This window comes from Episyrphus balteatus, chromosome 1, assembly GCF_945859705.1.
Source record: "Episyrphus balteatus chromosome 1, idEpiBalt1.1, whole genome shotgun sequence".
In the NCBI taxonomy this organism is placed as follows: Eukaryota; Metazoa; Arthropoda; class Insecta; order Diptera; family Syrphidae; genus Episyrphus; species Episyrphus balteatus.
The window spans coordinates 125,639,758-125,664,131 of record NC_079134.1 but is presented as its reverse complement, the minus strand read 5'-3'; the positions used below and the strand labels follow the sequence as shown (position 1 = coordinate 125,664,131).

General features: G+C 28.2%; 1 protein-coding gene across 4 annotated transcripts in view; it reads left to right on the top strand.

Annotated features, from left to right (window-relative positions):
• Positions 1 to 24,374, top strand: part of LOC129906818 (cAMP-dependent protein kinase type II regulatory subunit) — a 173,936-nt gene that overhangs the window by 81,238 nt on the left and 68,324 nt on the right. For all 4 annotated transcript variants that reach the window (XM_055982751.1, XM_055982750.1, XM_055982753.1 and 1 more), the window contains one exon: positions 20,737 to 20,972. In XM_055982751.1, coding sequence (XP_055838726.1) covers positions 20,750 to 20,972 — 223 coding nt within the window. In that variant the 5' untranslated portion in view covers positions 20,737 to 20,749. The remainder of the gene's footprint in view (positions 1 to 20,736; positions 20,973 to 24,374) is intronic.

Sequence of the window (24,374 nt, the reverse complement as noted above, 5' to 3'; positions counted from 1 at the left end):
TTGATTCAGAAATAAATATTATTTAAGAGTTTTTTTTTGGTGCAACCAAACCAAATATTTTATACGTATATATACGCTTATATTTTTAATTTCACAAAATTTAATTGTACAATTGTAAAAAAAATGATTTTTTGCAAAAGTTTAAAAGTCCATAACTTTTTTTCTTATGGTTTGCACTAAAATTTTCTTTCAGATAATGAAAGCTTATAAAATTTCGAATGGAATATAAGAAAAACGGTTTTTCTACATACTCCAGAAGTTAGCAAAAAATGCAATTGTTTATAACAAAATCAATTATTTATTAATAATTTGTTGTTTTTTTTTAATTTTAATTTTTTAGTTAATTGTTGTGTATACAATTGGTAATATGTGTATCAAATTTCATTATTTTATATGTTTTCATTACTGAGATACAGTCATTTTAACAAAAATACGCACAAAATTTCATTTGTTTATAACTTTTAACAAAATTGAAATTTTTCAAAAATACTTTGGAATATTATTTTTGACATATAAATCTCCAAAAAAGAAGTATCAAATTCGAGAAGTCGGTTTTAGGTGGCCCACTTGAGAAAATTTGACTCATAATAAACAGAGTGTTTTATAAATTTATTCCCATGAAGAAAACAATAATGAACAAAAAGCCATTTACAAGTTTGCCAGAAAACTGGGTAAAATGGGTAAGAATTAAAAATTTATTTTTGTAGTTTTATTTTATTTTTGTTTAAGACCTAGTTACAACAATTATTCAAAAAGTACTTCTTGATTTTGTGTGCTTGATAGAGCCTGTTTTTTGGATTTTATTGCTAATTGATGGAGGTTCTCCAATATGAATTACCAGATCAAATCCAGGATATTTCACTGATTCAACTAGCTACTTCATAATGCAAACAAGATAACGCTACAGCCCATTAAGGACACGAATTTTAATTTGGATGTGAAGAAAATTCTGGAACACCCTGTATATATCAAAAGTCATCGTTTGTTTGTTTCTACAAAAAAAAAAAATCATGTGTGCAATTCACACGTGGTAGAAGTGAAACCTTAAAAATCATTTTTCTTGAAAAAAAAAAAAAATTACAAAATTAAAAAGCTTATAAATTTTCCTAAAAAATAAACCCATACTTAAATTTTTACAATGCGGAAAAAGTATAAAAATAATTTATTTAAAACAATCATTTTTCATGAAAAAATCAAAAAAATGGTTTTTTTTTAACGAATTGTGATTACGGTAGTTCCAGAAAAAGAACATCTTTTTACCGTTATCTCAGAATTTTGAATATGAAATTAATTGAAATTTTGCACAATTATAATTTATTTAATTACCTATCTACAGTACATTCATCTATGTATATACTATATATCAAAACAAAAAAGTTATAAAAAGTTGAATGTTCGTGTCGTGTTTTCGTTTCATCTTGTTTCAAATCACTACGATACTAAAGAAGTTTTCACTTCAATAATTTATTGAAAACAATCATTTTCATCAAAAAAAGCGAAAAAACACGTAATTTTATCTTCTCACGCTATTAAATGCAACCTATAATAAATGTTTTACCATCTGAAAGCTTATTGTAAGAGACATCTACAAAAGAGTACCTAATTTTTTGAACTCGATCAATTTCCATCAAAAAAAGCGAAAAAACACGTATTTTTATCTTCTCACGCTATTTAATCCATTTTTTTCCCTATTCACCTATACAAATTTTTACACCATCTGAAAGCTTATTGTCTTAGCTCAAAATATATATACATATATCGATCAGGTGTATGAGACATCTACAAAAAGAGCTAGAATTTTTTAAAATCGATGAAATTTCATCCAAAAAGCAAAAAGCAAAAAATGCTATTAAATAAATTTTTTTGTTTGACAACCTATAAAAAATTTTATACCATGTGGAAGCTTATTGTTTCACCTTGTATAATGATTTATAAATCTTCTTTCAAAGATGTCTACAAGAGAAGTTAGAATTTTTTAAAGTCAACCATGTCGAATTTCCAGACTGAGATTACGGTACTTCCTACACTGGTAGCTGGTCATCGCCAACAGATCTCCACAGGTGTTTTGAGGTATTTTTAAATTTTTTTCATTTTAAGATTGTGTAACTTGTAGAGCACGTAACGTTATGTGTGATATATCAAATAAAAGGTTATGTTATCAGCATGCGTATTAAAGTTAAATCAAATTTGTATGTGCACTAGATCAAAAGATATAACGTGTGTTGGAAAAGAACATCTTTTTACCGTTATCTCCGAATTTTGAATATGAAATTAATTGAAATTTTGCACAATTATAATTTATTTAATTACCTATCTACAGTACAAATTTCATTCATCTATCTATTAAAACAAAAAAGTTATAACAAGTTGAAGTCGTGTCGCGTTTTCGTTTCATCTTGTTTCAAATCACTACGATACTAAAGAAGTTTTCACTTCAAAAAACAAAAAAAAAATTGTTGAATCCGTTCCAATTTTTTCAAACATAAAAAAAAAAAGTTAGAACTGTCGTACCCTTATTAAGACGCCTTATTTTGGTCGTGCCTGGGCGAAACGCTTTGGAGTTGAGGTCACTTGAACTTTAAAATTGAATTATATGCAATCGCTCCACTTAAAATAAAAATAATTTTGTTGTTTTAATTATTTTTCTTCGTTACTTAAGCAAAGTTTTAAAAAAATTCTTCGCCCAATTTTCAAGAAATTGATTTTTCTAAAAAAAATTTTAGGTGCAACGAAAATTGTTTTTTTTTTTTTTTTTAATTTTACTTTTGTTAATTTTTTACGGTCACGACTAAAAAAATATTTTTTTTTCTTTAAAAGCTTGATATTATTTACGGTAGTACACATGAAAATTTTAGTCAAAAATGTAATCAAAATTTATTTTGTATTTGAAACAAAGAATTTATTTTTCATTTTGGTTATAGTGCAGCTAGCGTTCATTTTCAACAAATTTCAACAAATTTTAGTAAAAACCGATTTTGTCCCAAAATATTTTTAAATAAAATATCCCAAAAAAATACTGTATTTACGTAGAAATAAAAAAAAGTTCTTTTTATTTTGTTCTTGGAATTGAAGTGAAGCTCATTCATTTTTTTTTCTTAAAAAATCAAAAAAATACAAAACGGCTAGTATATCATAGAAATGGTGAAAAAATGCCTTCATCCCCACTATATCCGGACCTGACTTAAAACAACTAGGTCGACAACAAAACGAAACCAACAAAAAATTTGTCCAAATAAGATACCATACAATGAGTATTAGATGTCATAATAAATATTTTATAGATACTTTTTTTCAAGGATAGGTATAGTATTTTATTTTTTTTTTTTTCTTATTTCTATATGTCACATTTGGTGTGAAGAACCAAAATAAAAAAATAATGTATCAAGTAGCAAAATGGAATTCCCTCTTTAGAGTTCCGTATACAAGAATTTGTTGATTAAAAGAAATTCACAGGAAATATTGAATTTCTTATGGTTGGTTGGGTCCTTGTTTTGTCTCTAAGATACCGTTTATGTTAGAAATAAGAAAAAAAAAAAAAAAAAAACAAAACCAAAAATAATTCAACGAAAAATTGACGATTTTCTGAGATGAATTTTATCAGCGTAGGTGTAGAATATTATTTTTGGTATTTATTGCGAACGTTTTTCCAAAGTATCTTTGTGGCCACAAAGGTAATGGAGAAAAAAAAATAAACTACCAAATTCAAGTAGGTTGCTTTGTGTGAATTCGAAGCTCTATTTCATAGAAAATAATCTTCTTGCAAAAAACGCCGTTTAATTTAACAAATATGAAAAACACAAAAACAAAAAAAAAAAAAGTAGTCTGGTACAAATATGTTGAGAATCAGAATTCATAGCTATATTCTTTAAATGAATCTGTAAGTTAAAATTCAAATACAAAAAAACTACATCTAACTTTAAGTTTAGATATAAAATTCAAAGAATATTTTTATTTAAAAATAAGCAATTTTTGATATTTTCTCTTATAGAATTTTAGCCAAACTGCAATTTTATAGTCAACCGTGTCCCCAGTTTTCCACAATAATAGAATTCACGACTTGCTTCTTTATATTGTAATAAAAATACTTTTCGAAATGCCATATGGCTTTTTGTTTAATAAAAAAAAAAAAAGACTCAATTTCTTCAAAATGCACACAATAAACACATCGAAGAGCGTGTAAAGATACAATATCAATTTATGTAATGACAAACAGAAGGTGCCACACAGCAGCACAGCAAAAAAAAAAAAGTGAAACTTGGATATCATCCAAAATAAAGAAAACTTCTTGGAAACTTGTCTACTTAAACATCTAACCAATGTCGAGTCGAGTCGTCGTCCGTCGTCTTTGTCGTTTTCGTCGTGTCGAGTTAAGAGACAGAATGCAGTATTATTCTTGAGAAATGGGGCAATGCAGACGACATTATATGCAATAGGTTTTTTTTTTATTTTTATTATTTACGATAAATCGATAAGATTTTGTTTTTTTATTTGAAAATTTCATTTTGATTCGTATATGATGTAAGAAAATGAAATAGACGATTTCATAGGTACTGTTACTTATTGTGTGGAGAAATAATGATAAGATTTAAAATGTTAGAATGTTTTTCTTGCAACTTAAGTAGTTTTATAAATGAAATCGTCAGCAAATTTCGATTTGAAATTATTTGATTTGATTTATATTTGCCCCAGTTTAAATTCATCGCTGAACGATTTTATTGAACCTGGATTGTGGAATCCTGACTTACTTCGGACGCAGTTAAAGAGAAATTTGAACCACATAAATAATTTGAATAGCTATTCAAATATGAGCACTTCTCTAGTTCTCAATACTTTTTGATAGATGTTTATTACTCTACACACAGAAAAAATTTAAAAATATAAAAGGTTGAAAATCATTACTTTAAAAAACAACATTTTTCCAACACGAATAAAAAGAAAGGTAGGCCTAAAAACTCCTGGTACAAGCAAATGCAAAAACACCAGCATTCAGTTGGCCTCAGAAACGGAACAATACAAAACCGGGAGGCTTGCCGCCGATTTCTGAGGTCAACCCGGCGAACCCCACAGGCGGATCACTAGTGTGAAGCAGTAACGTGGGAAGGTTATGATCCCCTCGACATCGAGATCATAACAGCGCCGAGAAAAAAGGAAGAAGAAGAAGAAGAAGAAAAAACAACATTTTTTTCAATTTCAATTCAACCATGTTTTTTTAAACTTTAACAGACGCAGATTTCTAAGACTTATTGCTACGAAAACAATACTGCTTGTCATAAAGAAGCATTCGTTCCTCGATATATTTTTTAAGTTGATAATTAATCAGCGTTTTCATGACCTTGGAAAGTAGCGTAGCAAGTGGGATCATTATTTAAAGGGTGAGGAAGATTCTCCTTTTTTTAGGGATAAGATGGACAAATGCTGTTTTCCATCCACAGATGAAAAAGTTTCCGCAGTGAATTTGGCAGTTTGGAAGATCACTTCTTCAAAACGATAATACTATCCAGATTTGTGCATGTCAAGATCTTTGAGAACTATCGCTATTGCAGGAGTGCAAAAGAAAATTAGTCCCATTAATCTGTTTAGGTGCTTTCGGGAACCTTACCAAACAATTTTAAATACCTTTGAGATATTGCAGTATTTTTTGCCTTAAATTTTGATCGTGCAAAAATTAAGATCGTCGAATATAATATAAGTCACGCCATTTGGGTACGAATGTAGATTTTGACCTTGCAAACTAGAATATCGATCTATTTTCGACACTTTTTGAATTGTGACACTATCATTCTCAACGTGCGATATAATGTAAAAGTTTCTTTTGTTTAGACAGCCCATAGTAAATGTATTTGAAGTTCTCGAATTCAGTTTGGAAAATGATCGTTTTGAATGCAATTCTGACTGACCATCGGGAAACAGCCAAGTGTAGATTTTTTTTTTTATACGAAACTAGCTAGTTTAGTTTTTAACAAAAATGCTCTTTTCTACTTCAATTCCAATGAAACTTATTCCAGTTTAAAAGTATTAGTCGTGCGTTCTTATCGGCGCCAAACAGCAGTTTCCGAATCCTGCCCAAAAGATAGGCTTTGGAGACTGATACTCCGTCAGAATCTGCTGAAATTCTGTTTAATTTAAAACGATTTTTTTTTTGCATTTTAATCAAAATTTTCTTAAAAAAAAAAAACTAAAATAAAAATGAATAGATTTCTTATCAATTCTATGTGCATACTTGTTAATATAAAAAAAAATCATTTTAAATTAATGTGAAAATCATCTTAAAACTAAAATATTTGCCAGTTTAGTTGACTTTAACAGTGAGTAGTAGTTTTTGATAGTGATAGTTACTAGATCAGTTTAGCTAAAATCATAAAAAAATGTATTGAACAAATTTTACCATTAATGATAAATTTCAAAAGGAAACGATGTCCAAGTAAAATTCATTTAAAAACATGTAATATTAAAGTTTTGTTTTGCGATCTTAAGTGCCATGCACTTTTTTATATATTTAAAAGATGTTCTTATTAAATTAAATAGATTCATTTATCATTTTTTCTAATTAAGTTCTTAACAATTATTAGATCATTTACTATTCGAATGAATTTGAGAGTTAATTTAGTTCTCAAATTCAATAAACAAAATGTCAAAACTAAAAAAAAAATTAATAAGTTTATGTATATGTACTGTGGATAAAATAATGTAAACTTACCCTACAGCTTTGTATAATCAAATGCACAATTGACAACTTTGATTAATGCTTCTTTATCTAAACATCCATTCATTTCAAACACATAGTTATGCCAATTTTATTTCCAGTAAAGACAAATCTAAACCACCCTCTAGAACATAACATCCCCGAGCAAATTTAAAATTGCCCTAGCTAGGCCAAAAATCATTAACCTATTCGCCAAAAGCGATTGTAACAACAACGATTTGTTTCGTTCTCATTCAGTGGTGCTCTTCGTGATAGTCGTCGCGACTATACAATACCGGACAGCAACTAAAGCAATGCCTATGGGCTATACAAATTGCACTCGACACACACAAACCATAAAACGCATTTTGATGCTGCATTACAAAGTCGAATAAAAAACACAAAAAAAGGAAAAAAAAACACTAGTAGAAGCTAATTAACAGCCTCAAGTCTTTCGCAGATTTTTTTTTTTAACATTCCTTTTATAGAAAACTGAAAAGAAGAACTACGTGTAAAGAAAAACAAAGTTATAAATTAATAAAAATAAAAAAAAAAAACTACCAAGCTGCTTTTTACAGATTTCTTCTCTATAAACTTTGGTTTTTGAAACAAACAAAAAGCCCCACCGGATGGTGCCTGCCTTCTCCCAACCACACTGCCCCCAAGTGATATTAATAGCGAATTATCAACTTTAAGGTGATTCCAGTAGCTAATTGAAATGTACACATTTTATATAGAAGAGTCAAGATGTGGCATAAGGCGTTTTATAGAAAACGGCACCATAACGAACCAAATATTGAATGAATAAATCAACAATGCTATGCTTTTTCTCACACTTTACAAATTTAAAAAAAAATATAAAATGAAATCGTTTTATGGTCGACTATGTCTCATAAAATTGCTCAATCCTGAAAATGTACATATTGAAAGATAGGAGTCTTCTTAAATTTACAAGAAAAATAGAATAATATTGTCTTTTCGTCTGACCCACGCGTGGCCACGGTAATGACATTCTTTTACTTGACTAATCTTTCCAAACTTTAAGACAATATAGTTTCCGAAAAATAGCACAGCGTCGTTTCTAAAGAAAACTGACTTAACTTCAGTAGATAAATCCCTTTCTAACCTTTCATAAAATCTTTATTTTAGGTAGACATTTCTTCTTGCAACACGAATTTGAACGAATTCAACCTTTATTATGTGTACCTGTACTTAAAAGATATTAAAACTATTATTTGATATCGACAAAATTTAGGATATATGTAAAGCAGCATTTTGGAAACCATTTAGTCTTCAGAAATGGTTTCAAATTTACGTTATTGAAATTTGTATTAACTTTAAAACAGTGATATATAATTTTTCAAAAGAGCTTAACTTAGCGCTTAGAGCTTTAAAAATTAATATAAGAAATTCAATACAATAGGAATGAAGTTTCAAACTACTGTCGCATTGCTAAGCTTTTCTATGCCTCTAAACTTTTTGAAAGCATTGTTTATGGCTCTATATAGTTTCACATCATTTCTACTCTGCAGAACGCTTTAGAAGTCTTAAGGATATTGTACCAGAAAACACTGACATTTTCAAGCAAAATCGATCTATACACGGTTAAAAATTCTGTCGTAGGTTAATACAACCTTTAGAATAGGCCTTTTTCAAAACAAAAATTTTTAATAATTTTTTTATTAATTTCAAATACAAAAAATTAAATTGCATTAGTTTCAAATACAAAAATTTAAAATGTAATCAGAAGCAATGGAATATAATAAAATTTAAAATTAAAACTAATTCCTTTGCACCTAAATTATAACTTTATCTGGTTAATAAATTGAAATAAAATAATCGTCTTTTTTTTTTTAATACAAGAAAATCAAATTTTAGTCAAACTTTATTAAATAATTTTTTTTATGTCTGGATTTAGGGTTATCGCTACCTGAAAAAGTACCTACATAAAACAATTTGGGTTTAGAAAAATGCATTTAGTAAGCTTTATTTCTGATAAAAAATAAAAAATCTGAATTTGCAATATTTTCAAAGCGCTTTGTGTTTTTTCGAAATAAAATGTATAAATTACTGAAAAAATTTGATCGGTATTTCCTGCATTTTACAGAAAAAATCAACTCTTTATCACAAAAGATGATAAATGAACGCACGAAAAACGAAAAAATATCGTTTTTTGGGAACTAATTGTTCGTTACATCGATCGATTTGGTGCACATTATTTTTTTTGAAAATAAAAATAAATAATATTATTTCAAAGAGGTCTTTTTGTTAAGCAAACTCTTGCCTTGTTATATTGTAAACGGTGCAAGTATTGGCTAACAAAATAACATACTGTTGTAGTCCTTTAAATTATCTACAATTTAAAAAAAATTAGTTCTCTACGACCCACGGGAGCCGAGCCTGTTTTGTAATAAAGAGGGCTACAAAATAGGTTAGAAAAATGTTAACCATAAAATAAGCTTTTTTCGAAATAAAAACGAAAATGTGTTTTTTAACAACTAGAATTTGAATTTAACTGGCTGCCATTTTGTAGTCACTCACTTTAATACAATGAAATTAAATACAACGATAGAAAATATTATAAGGAAGAGAATGTATGTTTATTTTTTGGTCTAGGACAAACTGGAGCAAAGATATTAGCTTAGAATTAAAATATACCAAAAAATGCATTTTTGTGAATAACTCCGCGAAAAAGAATGATCAGGTGGTGAGAAATTGGGTTTAAGCCTTTTAAATATACCCCTATCGATCCATGAAATAAAAACTCACAGTGCCTCTGTGCGCAAGGTTATAGGCCCTCTTTTCCGACACTTTGACTGGAGTAGTAGGTACCGTTCGTAAAAAAATTGTCTAAGACTAATTTTTGGAACTCAAAATGCTGATTTATACAGAATGTGCGTTTGGTTTTCATCTTTTTTTTTTAATATTTTGCCCAAGAAGCCATTTAAAAATATTCAAAGTAATAAAATGCAAGCTTGTATTAGGCTTCATATTTTTGAGAGCCAAATTTTAACGCTTCCTCGCATCTTAAAACGAACTGATTTTATTAAAATTTGCACTTTTAATGTTAATTTTCATGAATCCATAAAGTACCCTCATATCATAAACAAACATTTAAAATCTGCGAAATGTGTTTCTCCCCCTTTTTAACCGCTTCAATTAAAGTCTTCCATTATTTACATTAACTTGAGTTGAATTTGAAAAGTTTTGCCTTGGTTTTTTTGGCTTCGAGTGTAAATTAAAAAAAAAAAAATTAAAAAAAGTTTTCTGTTTTTTGAATTTCTGTTCAGGTCAGTGTGCATATACAAACACATTTTTGAATTGCAGGGCATATAAATAACAACTATCAACAGCCCCCAGAGTAAAGTGATGACTTGTTGGTGGTCGACAATAAAATTGTAGTGTCTACATGATATGACTATATCTATATCTGTATTGTGTGTGCTTTTTTAAGTTGAGTATCCTTGTGGGTTAAACAATTTCCAGGACTTTTTCACCCTTCCCGACCCTAATAGAAAAAAAAAAAAAACATATACACAAACTTAGACACACATACAAACAAAAGAACCGAGAAGAGAAAACTCAATTAGATTTTGGGGTTTTGGTCGTAAACTGAAAAGAAGCCATTAAAGTGGTCTCGGTTCTATAATTTCAGTTTTCCCAGGTATAAAATGGAATTCGTAGATTTTATAGTATTTGCCAATATGATGTAACAATATCCTAGATATACCTTCTACCCAAGCAATCCTACACAAGTTGAAAGATTTCTTTTTTTAAAGTATACTTTGATGTTGCTACGGAAATAATATTATATAATACTGCCGATGGCATTGTAGCTAAAACATTACCATGCCTCTGGGGTTTGCAATGCAAATTGAAATGTATACATTTTTTTGGATTATATAGAGATGTTGTGCGGAGCACAAAAACAACTGCCACATATTATAGGTATGAATGGATATTTATTTTTTTTTGTATTGTTATTTTACTGAGGGGTAGTTAAGGTAGTACCTACATAGAAATTTTCAGAAAAAAAAAATGAAAAGAAAATGGAAACAAAAAGAAAAACAGTGACCCAGAAGTTCATTAAAAGTTCAATAATAACAAAGAGCTCTTTGACACCATTTGACGTTCGTTCTTTTGTGCCTGACATCAGAGTACCAGCCAGCCCCCTTGAACTATACAGTAAAGGCTAGCTTATGCATCAGCAAAGCGTGATGAAATGTATATGGGTTGTTATTTTTTGAAACGTTGCAATAATGGATTTTGTTTTATCTTGAATAAAAAAATCTCATACATTGTTTTACAATACATTGTAACTTATTTTATTAAAAAAAAAAAAAACCAAATCGAAATGATGAATATTCTGTTCTTGAAAGTTAAGTTTTCTTTGTAGTTTTGTTTTCTTTTTTTTCTCCGTTTTCGAGATTTTTATGTTTTTGTCAGGAATTTCCATTAAATTGTCTTTTTTTTTGGAAAACTGCAACCGATTTAATTTGACTTTAATTATCAAGAACAGAAACTTAAGATTTGATAAAAAAAATGTTAATCCAAATCAAAGCCAAAATAGGTGTTATGCCTAAAAAAAGCACTAGGGTGAAAATTGATATAATAAAGCTTCCACTCATCACTAAAAACACATTACATAAAGTACTCATCAATCCAACGTATGTGTAAAAATGCACTATCTTTGCACCAAAATCTTTTCACAAAATCTGAACCTGATGCTTATATACAGAAAAAATATCAATCTACACATTGTTTAAAAAATATTTTAATAGAACTTCAGGTTTTTCGAAAAAAAGATTAAATAAAACTGCAACTTTTTGTTTTGACCGAAATTTCACGAAAACATTATAATTTATGGATCATAAATTGAAAATATTTTACAAAAGCCAAAGTTTTCAGGAACAAAGTTCAAAAGATTTTTCATTCCATTTGAATATGGCTTTATGAAGAAAAATCTATTTCATAAAAAAAATCTATAATTTTTGGCTTAGCAATCCTATGAGTAATATACAAAAACCGTTATAATGATTTTTGAAGTGAAAACTTCAAATTGAAATATCTCGAAAACGGGTCTAACGATTTTGTTTAAAAAATTCAAAGCTAAGGTCTATCTTTCAATGAAAAATTTTTTTTTTTGAAAATCATTATTAACGGTACCTGCCATAGAACGGTTTTTTTTTTTTCAAATCCGATTATCTCCGAAATTGCTTATTCGATTTCAACGAAACTTTTTGTGAAGAAGCATTTATATAATTTAAATATAAGCCAAAATAAACATTTTGAAAAAAATAATTTTTGGATTTAAAAAAAAAATTTGAAATTTTTTTTTTTGAAAAATCAAATTTTCGAAAACGGGAAATTTTATTTTTAGATGTTGATTAGTGATTTCTTCAGAATGGCATACCAATTTTATTTTAAAACTTTTTTTCCAAAAAAATATTTATAAAAAAGTAGTTTTTTAAAAAACGGCTCTAACGATTTTGAAATTTTTTTTTCTAAAAATGCATCTTAATATATCAATCAAAACTGCATACTTGTTTTGGAGGGCAATTTAATTTCAGATTTTATTTTTTTTTTTTAAACGAATTTTATTTTTTTTTTCCAAATTTCTACACTCCTGCTCAAATTTAAAGCACATCATATTTATTTTACAGAAAAGTCCTGCATTACTTTATCTCACAGTATCGTGGTTATTTTCTCAAATAAGACAGGAGTGAGCTTAAATTGAAGGTATGGTATAAAATATTTCTGTGGAAGATTTGGAGAGGTATGCTGAAGTCTATCCGTCAACCCGCGAACCTCTTAGAGATGAGTCATAAATTTTCATGGAGTAAACTCTGCTTTACAATACCTACGGAGTTAGTGAGCTCTCCTAGACCTACTTTAAGTACCCAAAGATACTTGACTGATATCCTCGAACAGCATGATTTCGTCCACAGTTCAGTCTGATGCACGATAATGCATGCTAGAGTGGTTTGAGAATATCTTCACGATTAAAATATGCCACCTTTGAATTGACCACACAGATATCCGGATTTAAATTCAATAGAACATGTCTAGGAAATGTTGAAAAAATGCATTTGCGGGCGAAATCCACCTCCAACCTCCAAGCATACTTGATCAACAGAAAACTGCAGTAAAAGAAAAGTTACAACAAAACCTTCAAAACTTAATTCGTGGAATGAATAGACGACTTCAAATTATCATATCCGCTAGAGGAGTAAAATTATTGGAAAGCACTGTCAAGCGCTTCCATTTTTAAAAATATTTTTTCTTAAAAAACAAAAATTATTTTAATATCAGTTTTCAGACCTTGAACTGCTAAATTTGGTTCATCTTTTTTTTTGGTTGATAATACTGTTGCAGTTTAGCATTTTTCTGACTTGCTAAAGAATAGGCAAACACAAAAAAATACAACAAATAATTGAGGCTATGAGAACAATAGTGGCGTAAGCCACAAAAAGGAAGTTTTGAGCTACGAGTGATTTAAGATACAGGGTTTTTCAAAACAACACTTTTTTGAGTGCCATCTTGTTCTGAGTGTATCAAGCTGCATAAATCTATTTTTGTAATAAAGTAGATATATTAAGAGACCAAGTTTTTATGAAAAACTCATTTTTGAAAAAAAACCGGTTACGCCACTATTGCTCTCATAGCCTCAATTTTAAAGCCATTTTAAATAAGATGCATTAATATAACTTAAGAAGAAAAAAGTGTGCGTTAATTTTGAGCAGGAGTTTATATAAAAAGTCTAAAAATTTAAGCAACTTTAACTCTAAGAGCAAGTTCATGCGACCCAGTCGTGCATTTTATTTTTGTATGTTGTTAGTATAAATACCCAGTAGCTTAAAATCAAGTTTGCAGCTTCCAAAGACCTAACCCGAAATTTCCGAACTTTTTTCAGTAGAAGCAAAATAATTATATCCATTATTTTGATTAAAATATGTTTGACAAACTTTTAGCAAAATTTTTAAATTTGAAATTGAGAAAATTTGAAATGTTTTAATTTCTAAACGGTGAGTGATACAACTTAATAAAGCTATTAATAAGTAAAATTTGCTCAGCTACAAGTTTGTAGACCATACAAAATTGAACTACATATCGGATGTAATGTGCACCATCGTGATTAATTGTTGAATAATTACACTGCCCAACACACAAAAATTTTCCAGACCGTTGTTTATTATTAGGGTGCTGATTCCGAAAACAACATTAGTTTTTTTTCTAACAGCTCTAGTTTTTAAATTAGCGATACATGAAATTGCATAGAAATTCATAAAATTTTTTTTTTTGTTAAATTTTTTTTTATTAAAAAAAAAAAAATTTTGTATTTTTATTTTACTTACTGAACCGAAATACATTACATTCGAAATAAATTCTTCCAGCAAAACTTTAAAAACGCTTGTAATAATAAAATCTAAAAAAAATAGTATGAAACTACCCGCAAAATGTGAAAAATGAAAATATCTAAAAAAAAAAATAGAGCTCCTAGAAAGCAACCAGTGTGATTTTTAGGCTTAGTAAATCCAAATGCATTAGGTTCGACAAAAAAATTTCTGGAAAATGTTAACAAACAGTTAAAATAATCATGAAATAAGTACGATATTATCCCCAAAATATGGTAAGCTTAAATATTTAAAAAAATAGAGCTCCTAGAAATAAATGCATGTGATTTTTAGGTTTACTGACCCTAAATACATTAAATTTAATATAATTTTTTTTGGAAAATTTCAAAATTAGTATGAATATTCCCCCAAATATGAAAAAATTAAATATTTCAACAACTAGAGCTGCTAATTAATCTATAAAATTAGATATAAATCTTTCTGGAAAATTTTAAAAAGTTGAAAATTGTTGGCCAGTGTTATCCTAAATCCTTTAACCCGATGCCTGTTGTTGACAATCACATTAGTGCATATTATGTTCGCTGAAATCAAGATTAGAGGTAATATGAACTCCTAGGTCCATAAAGCTCTAAACACAAATTATAATTTATAAGGATATTAATTTCGATTGCTTTTTTCTTATTTTAATACTTCTGGTAAAAAAGAAATCAAATAATGTTAATAGTTTCATTTTATTGTAAACTCATCTGTATTTTCCAATTAGTTGTGGAAAAGCAATAAAAGTTTTTCTTGAAATTACAATTTTTTTTAACTCGCTGTAACATATGTAACATAAAAACTTCTTAAAAAATTACATAAAGTCAAAAATATTGATTTTTCTTAAATGGTTGCTCTTCAAAAACCTTGCACATTTCATCTCTTTTTTATTCCTCAATTTTATCTATTTTCCAAATGTGCCCATAATTGTTTAAGATTCTATCAAAACAATAAAATCAACAGTTTGATTCAATCAATGGATGTTCCCAAAGATTAACTTTATGAGGGAGGCGGTTATACAAAAAATAAAGTCTAAACTTAAATAACAATAAAATGAAAACATCGCAACATTTTGAAGTGTCATTATTGTTTGGAAAACTTTTTTAAAAGACATAAAGTGATGGTGTCTGTGTAAAATAAAATCACTCAACTGACTCCAAAGTTGTTTTTTTTTTCATCCATGAATATCAATCAAGTCGTTATCCTAGATCTTTCGTGACTAAATGTAGAGTGTCCTGTCCAACAAGTATACACATAAAAACAAACAACAAAAATAAAATAAAAAAACTTTGTCTATATTCCAGATGGTGTTGGTACCAACTCACTGGTATTAACTTAGCTTTTTCTCAAAGAGAAAACTCTCTCCATTCATTTCAGGACACTCTTTAAAGCAAAGGATGTGTGACATAATTTATTATATTTTCATTTGCTGCTCATTTCCCTTTTATGTGTATATAATAATTTACTCCTCAAGGGTTTCAAATAAAATGTGTTCGCCTTGCCTCTCTGTGTTCGCGTTATAGCCTTGGATCGAAAAGCATAGAGAATAGCTTCATAAACGCCTTTGGTTATGTCTTCATCATTAGTCTTTGAGTTACAATTTTGTTGTAAAAGAGGAAATTGGAGAGTAGAGAGGTTTAGTAGAGAATATCCCGACAGACGATATACATATATTTTTTTTTGTTTTTGTTTATTTAAATCAAAGGACTATTACTTATGCATGACTGTATTAAGTCTTCATTTTGAATGTCAAACAAAAATAAAAAGAAGGTTTGGCGGGTGAAATGGAATTTTATAAGGTCAGCTGAAAATATTAAAAATTTAATGTTTAAAATAAATTTTATAGAGAAAATAATCAAACATTTTACTTGAAGAAGTTTATCTTTTCTTGGAAAGTTGTCAGAATCCTTCTAATTGTTAGACACTGGAATTTTGTCTCATGTTATTTAAGCCCAAAAAAAAAAAAAAACAAAAAAAAATACTAACAACGGGTTACCACATAATTTAATGTAAATTAATGACCATAAATGAGACAAATTCTAGGATTTATTGTAAGTGGTTATAACTTATCACCTTCAAGTCTCTAAAAAAATACCTACATAAATAAATACACATACATACATATGTATGTGATTTTTATTTCGTTAGTAAAATTACATTTTCTGTTAGAGTGAATATATTACATTTTCTCTCTCTATAAATGTAATTTTTGTGTTTTTTTTTCTTGTCGTTCGTTAACAATGGATTTAAATTTATGTCCTTAATGGGTTTTTGTAACAAAGTGTGATTCAGTTACAACACATTTTGGAGAGACACACACAAAAAAAAAAAAAACACGTGTTAAGTTAAACTGACAATTTGTGGTTGATCCTGCTTTCATTTTCAATGTTCTATGTAATGTATGTATTATATGTGTGTATGTGTGATTTTTTTTTTTTTTTTTTATTACATTGAGTTAACTTTTATATTGCGAGACGTGCAATTTATTTTTATTGATGTTAGACGGAGTCATAAAACTCAATCACCCGTAAGCTAATAAAGTGATTGTAGAAAAAAATCAAAAGATTTATATGTAAACATTGTTATTTTGTTAGACGAAATTTTTATGAAAAAAAAAAAACTATAATTCAGAGAATGATAACGCTTGAGTTAAAAACATATTGCAAACAGTACTTGTCGGTTGAAAAAACAAATAAAACGAGGTAAACAACTGTATATATGGTTGAAAACATTACCTAATTTAATTAAAATAGTTACTATTGCTAGACAATTGGAGAGTTCGTTAGCGCAGTAAACTACAAAAATTCATACTGATGCTGATTCTAATGAAACCAAAGATATCCCAATATAACCGAGGTTAAAAAGAATTATAACATTTTTCAGCACCTATTAAAATAATGCTTGGTTAGTAAAATTTGGCACAGTTGTTCTTTTTAGCATACCTACAAAAAGAGAATCAAAGAAGTCCGTATTAATTTTTTTGCATAAGAAGGCATTTTTCAAAAGAAATGGGTGGTTTTGGAACACGAGCTAATATTGTCGAAATAGTGACATAAAATTGGACTGCTTGTTAATGTGTGTCACTTTTGTATGGCCGACAAAAAGTACTCTAATTTTGCAATGTAATAGTGGTCAAAAGTTGTATAAGGGTCTATGGTTTAATAATATGTAAAAAAAAGTATTATAATATCGTTCGTTTTTGGCTCGCTCAAATCGGTTGAAGTTGTTGAGAAAAAAAAAAAAACGATTTTATATGAAAAAATTATTTTTTTTTCTTCGCTTATTATTTCGCAGCTTTTTTACTAAGTGTTTAGTTTCAACAAATATAAGCTTAAAAGTTTTTTTCTTTCACGAGAAAGCCTTAAAATATTTGATATATTTTTTTTATCCAGCGGCGCAGTTTAAAAATAAATTGCATGACTGGGGTCGCACGTACTTGCTCTTATGGTAAAAGTTACTCTAATGTTAAAATAAGGAAAATTTAAAATTTGATATTTTCACGGAATTTCATAAGTGGTGCAAAAAAAAATAAAATCTGTTTTTATAAATAATTAAATACCATTTTAAATGATCTTTAACAAAAAACTAAGCATGCCATTTTATTTCTTGTATAAAAAGGAATTTTTAGAAAAAATTTTTCGAAAATCGTTAGAGCCGTTTTTTAAAAAAATAATTTTTTATATATAAAAATTTTCTAACATTTTTTAAAATAAAAGTTGGAATGCCATTTTAAAGAAATAATTAATTTACACATAAAAACGGAATTTAAAAATTTTTCAAAAAAAAATTTTGAAATATTTTTTAAAAATGTGTTTTTTGAAAAATTTAAATTTTTTTTGAATTAAATTGAATATTTAAACGTTTCTGTATAAAAATTTTGGTCAAAATCTGTTTTGTCGTTTACGAGAAATTCATAAATCATATTCATATGGCAGGTACCGTTAATAACGGTACAAAAAATATTTTTTTTTATTTTCAAAGGAAGCTTTTATGTGCTTCACTACACACAAAAATTTTAATCAAAATCGTTAGAGCCGTTTTTGAAAAAAATTAACTTTTCTTTTCCGTTATATGACAGGTACCGTTAGTTTTGGTCGTAAAAAAAAAAATTTAATTTGTCCTCTAGGGAATTACACAAAACTACCAAGTTTGAAGGAAATCGCTAGATTAGTTTAGGCTGTAGCTCGAGGTACACACAGACGGACAGACAGACAGAATTGCCGGACCCACTTTTTTGGCATTCTCCATCATCGTAATGTCATGTAAAATTGTTATCTCCAGTTCGATTTTTTTACGAATCCTAAACTTGCCCTATAGTACCTATATCGCAAGTAAAACGTATATGTATTTCAAAAATCTCTAAAAGTCCAAATTTCTTTCTATATTTTGAGCGAGCCAAGGATATTAATAAAAATGAAAATTGTAAGCGCAGAATTTAATTTTAATAAGCAAAAGCTATTACAATTGAAAATTTCATAGTTTAGCATTTTGAAACAACCTTGGAACGAATAAAACAAGAAAATGTTACGCATACGTCACAGTGTCCTGTTAATTTAAAAACTGATAAATCATCTATCACTGACCAAACAATAGAATTAGTTGTTTACTATTCAATCTCCCAAATATATTTAAATCCCTTTTTTTTTCTCCTATCCTATGTTCAAAAATATACCTAAACTTATTTTCATATAAGATTTGTTTACACGGATATAAGTTTTGTTTTTGTCATACTGTATGACCTTTGTATTCTTCAACTATATCAGGTTTCGAATTTTGTATAATGTCACCTAAATATTCCTTAAATTGGTTACGAGATGCACGTTTATAGAATCCTCTTAAGACTACAAGTTTAAAGAGGGTAATACAAAACGTAACATTCTATTCTCACATCTCCTAATTCGCAAATACAATCAAATAAATATCCGTTTGTTGATATTGTGAAATACCTTTTTGAAATTGATTAACACCAGGTGAAAAAGTGATTGATAGCTACCGAAATCGTTGTTGAATGATAATCCGCATTAATTTACTTGCTTACAACACAGAAAGAATTAGAACCAAAATCCTACATCGACACAGTGTGTTTGTGTCTATCTGAGATTGTATTTGATTTAATCTAAAGATGATTTTTGCTTTTATTTTGGAAATGAATGGTATCTCACAAATTCCTTTCCAATTTTTCCTATCTTTTTGTAAAGCTTAATTCCTTATCCTTTTTCCTTTCTCTTCTTCTGGGGAGTGCCAGGAGATTAAATGCAATTCTCCGATTTGTGATATCTTACGTTACCTATAACAAATCCCATCACATTTTTCGTGTTCTTTACTGTCTTGATTGGAAGAAATAATCCTTTTTCTGTTTCGGCTTGTTTTTTTTTTTTTTAATTTGTTAGTTCGGGTCAATAATTGAACTAAGATTTGCAGACGACTAAGGATAACACGATTTAAGACAGCTTCATGAGCAATTTGTATAAGCTGACATTTCATCATAGGACAATTCATCATGGGCAGCCCTTTGAATAAGGTTCGATTGCCACAAATTTATTTTGAATTCCTTTTATTTTAATATTTTTCTTTTGAAAAAAAGAATTTTTGATGGTCGTTGTTTTAATTTTTTTTTTAAAGTTGTTTGATAAAATGTTCCGTGATATAAATTGTACTTTGGTGAGTTGTCCATGATGACTTGTCCAAAGTGGGCATTAGGGATATATTTATGTAAAGCTAAGCGGTAGTTGAGCCTTAGCGACGCTCATATCGATTGAGAATTCTTGTGCATAATTTAATATTTTATTGTGTTTCTTTTATTCCTGAAGGATAACGTGTCTATATTCTCCATTTTCCATCTGAAAAACTTCAATTTTTCGATTGAAAATACCAAGGGATATGAGAGGCTGTTTTTAATTAACATTTACATCTAAGAGTTTGATTATAATTTGAATAAAAAAAAAGTCCAGTACCAGTTTTCCATACAAAATCGAACAATGGAAATAGATATGAACTTGTATACCTACCTACTCTTATATATCATTTTGAAAAGATTTACTGAAAAAAAAAAAAAAAATAACTCTAAAAGCTTTGGGCAAGCAAACCATTGGTTATAGAATTCAACATGTACCTACTCGTAGTTTTTCATCAAAACAAAAGCTTTTCATGGAAATTTTACATCCATATCTGATGAATGAATACAATACTCATCGCACTTCGAACTCACGAATAAGTTTTTTTCTATTAGAATTTTTCATTAAATTTCTCTTCTAAAATTCCAATGCATCTGCTGATGTATATATTAAAATAAAGGATGTGCATCATGCATTCATTAATTTTTCAAAATCAAGGCTAAATCTATATATCAATGGGATTAATACAAAAGAAGAGCTTTTGTTTTGCAGTTAGAGGCATTAAATACCTACGTCCTTTTTGAATGATTTATATTGAAAACTAAATTTAGTCATAGAATTCAAATATTAGTTACACACACTAAAATCAAACATGCATCATAAAATTGTTAACATGGTGTCCTTTGAATTTTGTTTCCACGAAATAATAAAATTGAATGTGAAATTATTTTACTGTGCTTAAATATACTTTGATTTTGATGAAAACAAATTCATTTTTTAATCAAATTTGATTGATTTTCAAAAATTTAATTTTATTTATTTTTTTCAGAATTATATACAAAATGTCTGTGACACAAAAGCAAAGAATTCAAGTACCAGATGCTTTGAGAGAAGTTCTATTAGAATTCTCTATAGCATATCTTATAGAACAGCCAGGCGATGTTGTCAACTATGCTGTGGAATATTTTACTAAATTGCAAGAAAGTCGAAATTCTGGAGCAGCTTTATTATTAAAACAATCTGATCTTCCATCGCCGGATGAAAGTGTTATGTCCCAAGATGAAGGTAAGTGATAAATTTAGACAAATATTATTATTTATATTGGGCAGGTTCAGAAACGTTAGGGCCTAAATATTTAGGTAATTTCTCGCTCTTTAGGTAATTTTATTGGAAAGCTGACTGGAAAGTTAGGCAAGAAAATTTTACCTAAACATTTAGGAAAGTTTTTTTTGTCAACATGACAGCTGATTATTTTTAATAAATGAATTACGTTAGCAAAATTAAATCTATTTGTTTAAAAAACGAATAAAAAGTGCTTTATAGGTTTTAATTAATATTATTTGTATATTAAAGAATAGTGAAATTTAGTGTCTGACCCATGCGATCTGTAAAAATCTTAAGTAAATTTCGATATTTGACAATGATGAAACATCCAAACAAATTTAGTCAATTCACCTTTATTTCCGTTAAGAAAATGAAGTTGCCTAAATATCTAGTCCCTAATATTTCCTGAACGTGCCTAATACCTATTTAAAAATAAATCAGCTATTTCAAAACCATTGACAATGTGTCAAACCTATATAACTTCTGTTACCCGTTGATAAGTACATATTGTTAACTAGTACAAAAATGTTTTACTTCCTTATCTTGTAACTGCTTCTTCCTGCAGAAAGTTTAACTGGTAACACTGGTCTGCAAGGAAATCCTCCTTTAAATAAAACTATACTTTTCTAAAGGATTTTAGATATTTCCGTTAGAAAATCTCAAAAACCCATTTTTTTGCTGTTTTCGAAGAAATATTTTGGCATAATGTAATATTTTTCAATTCAAATTCAGTTTCAATCTTCTCAATATCTCTTTTCTTCTCCGAGATATCTTAATTTAAGTAAGTTTAGTAGGTTTGGCATGTCTTATCATAAACGTGATAGACTTCGGATTCTAACTCAGCGCATCAAAAACTATAAGAAAAGTATACTTTTGTTTCTAGGAAAAACAAATCTGAAGCTTTACAGGGCAGTTTATCGAATGGTTTATTACAAATAAGATATTTCTAAATATATAAATAGTATATAAAATTACAAAACACGTAAAAATTTTGTTTAAAGTATTTTATTATGGTTTTCTTTACATATTTGACTTTTTAAATATAATGGGCGGTGATATTTTACATTTTCCTTAATGAAGGTGTTTTTGTTCATGTTGGATTTACTAAAAAGTAAAGGATTTCGATATTTCTGCTTTTTTTATAAATCAGCTAGGTCATTCCGTAATTTTGAAAACGATAATCGAATCGATGATAATCGTTTTACAGTTTGAGAATCCTTAAAGCTATTTTAAGTCAATTCTGATTCAATATTTCCTAAATAGTTTATATAAATAAAAGTTTTCGTATCCTTAGAAGTCGTATTAGTCTAGGTGGTTTAGTAGTTGCCTCTTACTCGGGTGTCCGAGGTTCGATTCCCGAAATTGAAATTGTTTTTTTTTATTTTCTCAATAATCGTCAATAAATAAACGATAGCTAAAAAAGTCTCGTTTTTGGAGAATTTATTCGTTTTTGGATGCAATATTTGATTTTTTGAAAGTGTTTGTTAATTTATTTCAATCGCCGATTAATTTGCAAACTCCACAAAAAAAAAATATAAATGATTAATTTCTACAAATAACCATAATGTTAGAGTAAATTATTTTAATATGTGTATCGAAAAACTATTCGTTTTTTAATACAATAAATAGCCGGAATGTATGTTGAACGGCGGCCGTTGTTTAAATTAATAGTTTCTAATACTAAAACGAACGCTTCTTTGGATAGGCGAAAGTTTTGAAAAAATCTGTGAGAATTATTATCAAAATGGTCATGTACACTTGCATATGCGTTGGAAGAGACAAAGGATTTGATTTGTCTCTAAGTTGCCTTCTTACCTATATAATTTTTGAAAATTTTCATTTTCAAAAATGAATTTTGGATCAATATGAATATTTTAATGACCCAAAAGTCAAAACTTACATACATTGAATATAATTCTGGAAAATACATAAAGTGTTTTGTTACACCTATTAAAATAATTTACTCTAACATTATGGTTATTCGTAGAAATTAATCATTAATATTTTTTTTGGTTAGTGGGGGTTTGCAAATTAATCGGTGATTGGAATAAATTAATAAACATCGAACCTCGGATACCCGAGTAAGAGGCAACTACCAAATCACCTAGACTAATACGACTTCTAAGGATACGAAAACTTTTATTTATATAAACTATTTAGGAAATATTGAATCAGAATTGACTTAAAATAGCTTTAAAGATTCTCAAACTTTAAAACGATTATCATCGATTCGATTATCGTTTTCAATATTACGGAATGACCCCCCAGTATTTTAAAATATGAGTAAACATTAATGTAAAAGGACATATTTGGTGTCAAATAGGCCATACTACGAGGAATAATTCCTTCAAATTTGAGCTCAATGCTACAAATAGTTTTAATTTTGCACGAGTTCAAATAAATCTAAAAGGTTGATTTTTTAGAAACTACCCACATTTTTCAAAAATCATTTTTACAAAAATGGTACCTGATAGAATTTTTCTGAAACCAGATTTAGGTTCAGGAAAGTCTAATCTTTCATAATATCAAAAAATTATTTGAAGGAGAAAAAAAAGTTAAATTTTGCAGACCAGTGTAATTGGTAATTACTTGCCGAGTGACGGTACCTTAGGTATAATTGCGGTCACACTAGACATACGGGGATTCCTTAATTTTTTAATTTATGGTTGATAGAATGACAGTTTCTTTAAATATTCAACCACAAGTCAAGAGGTGCTTTTTCTACGTTTACGTCAATGGATGCCTTTCACTTTTAGATCGAGGGCTCAGAGAAGATTGTTTGCGGGAAAAGTAATCAAATTATATGGAAGTAGTCTCATTAACAATGATAAATGAATAAAGGCCTTTGCATTTATTTTGCAAGAAAGTCAATCAAAACGGTTTCATGAATTTTATTAAAACCTTGTTTTTAAGTGTTGGTCAATATATTCTTAAAAATGACATAGGTACCTAACAACTTTTTTTTTTTTTTAATATTAGAAAATTTGTATGTTTAAACAAAATATTTTTTCAAAAAAAATGGTCTAAAGATTTTCAAGTTTTTTTTTTCCAAAAATTTCTTTTTATACACAAGAAATCATGCATGCTTGTTTTGGCCAAAATTATTTAAAATGGTCTTAAAGTAATAAAATAGATGATTTTATTGACCAATTTGTATTTAATAGTTTTGGTTGGAAAATTTATTTTCCGTCAAATGTATTTTTTGGCCGTAATTTCACTGTTTCATTGCAATATTTAATATGACCGTTGTTAAACTTGTTAAATACAAAAAATATGTTGTCAGAAACTTATTTTGAGCAAATGGACTTTATATTGTTTTGAAAATTAACGATTCAATTACGATGACTCAGTGGCGCAGTTTTT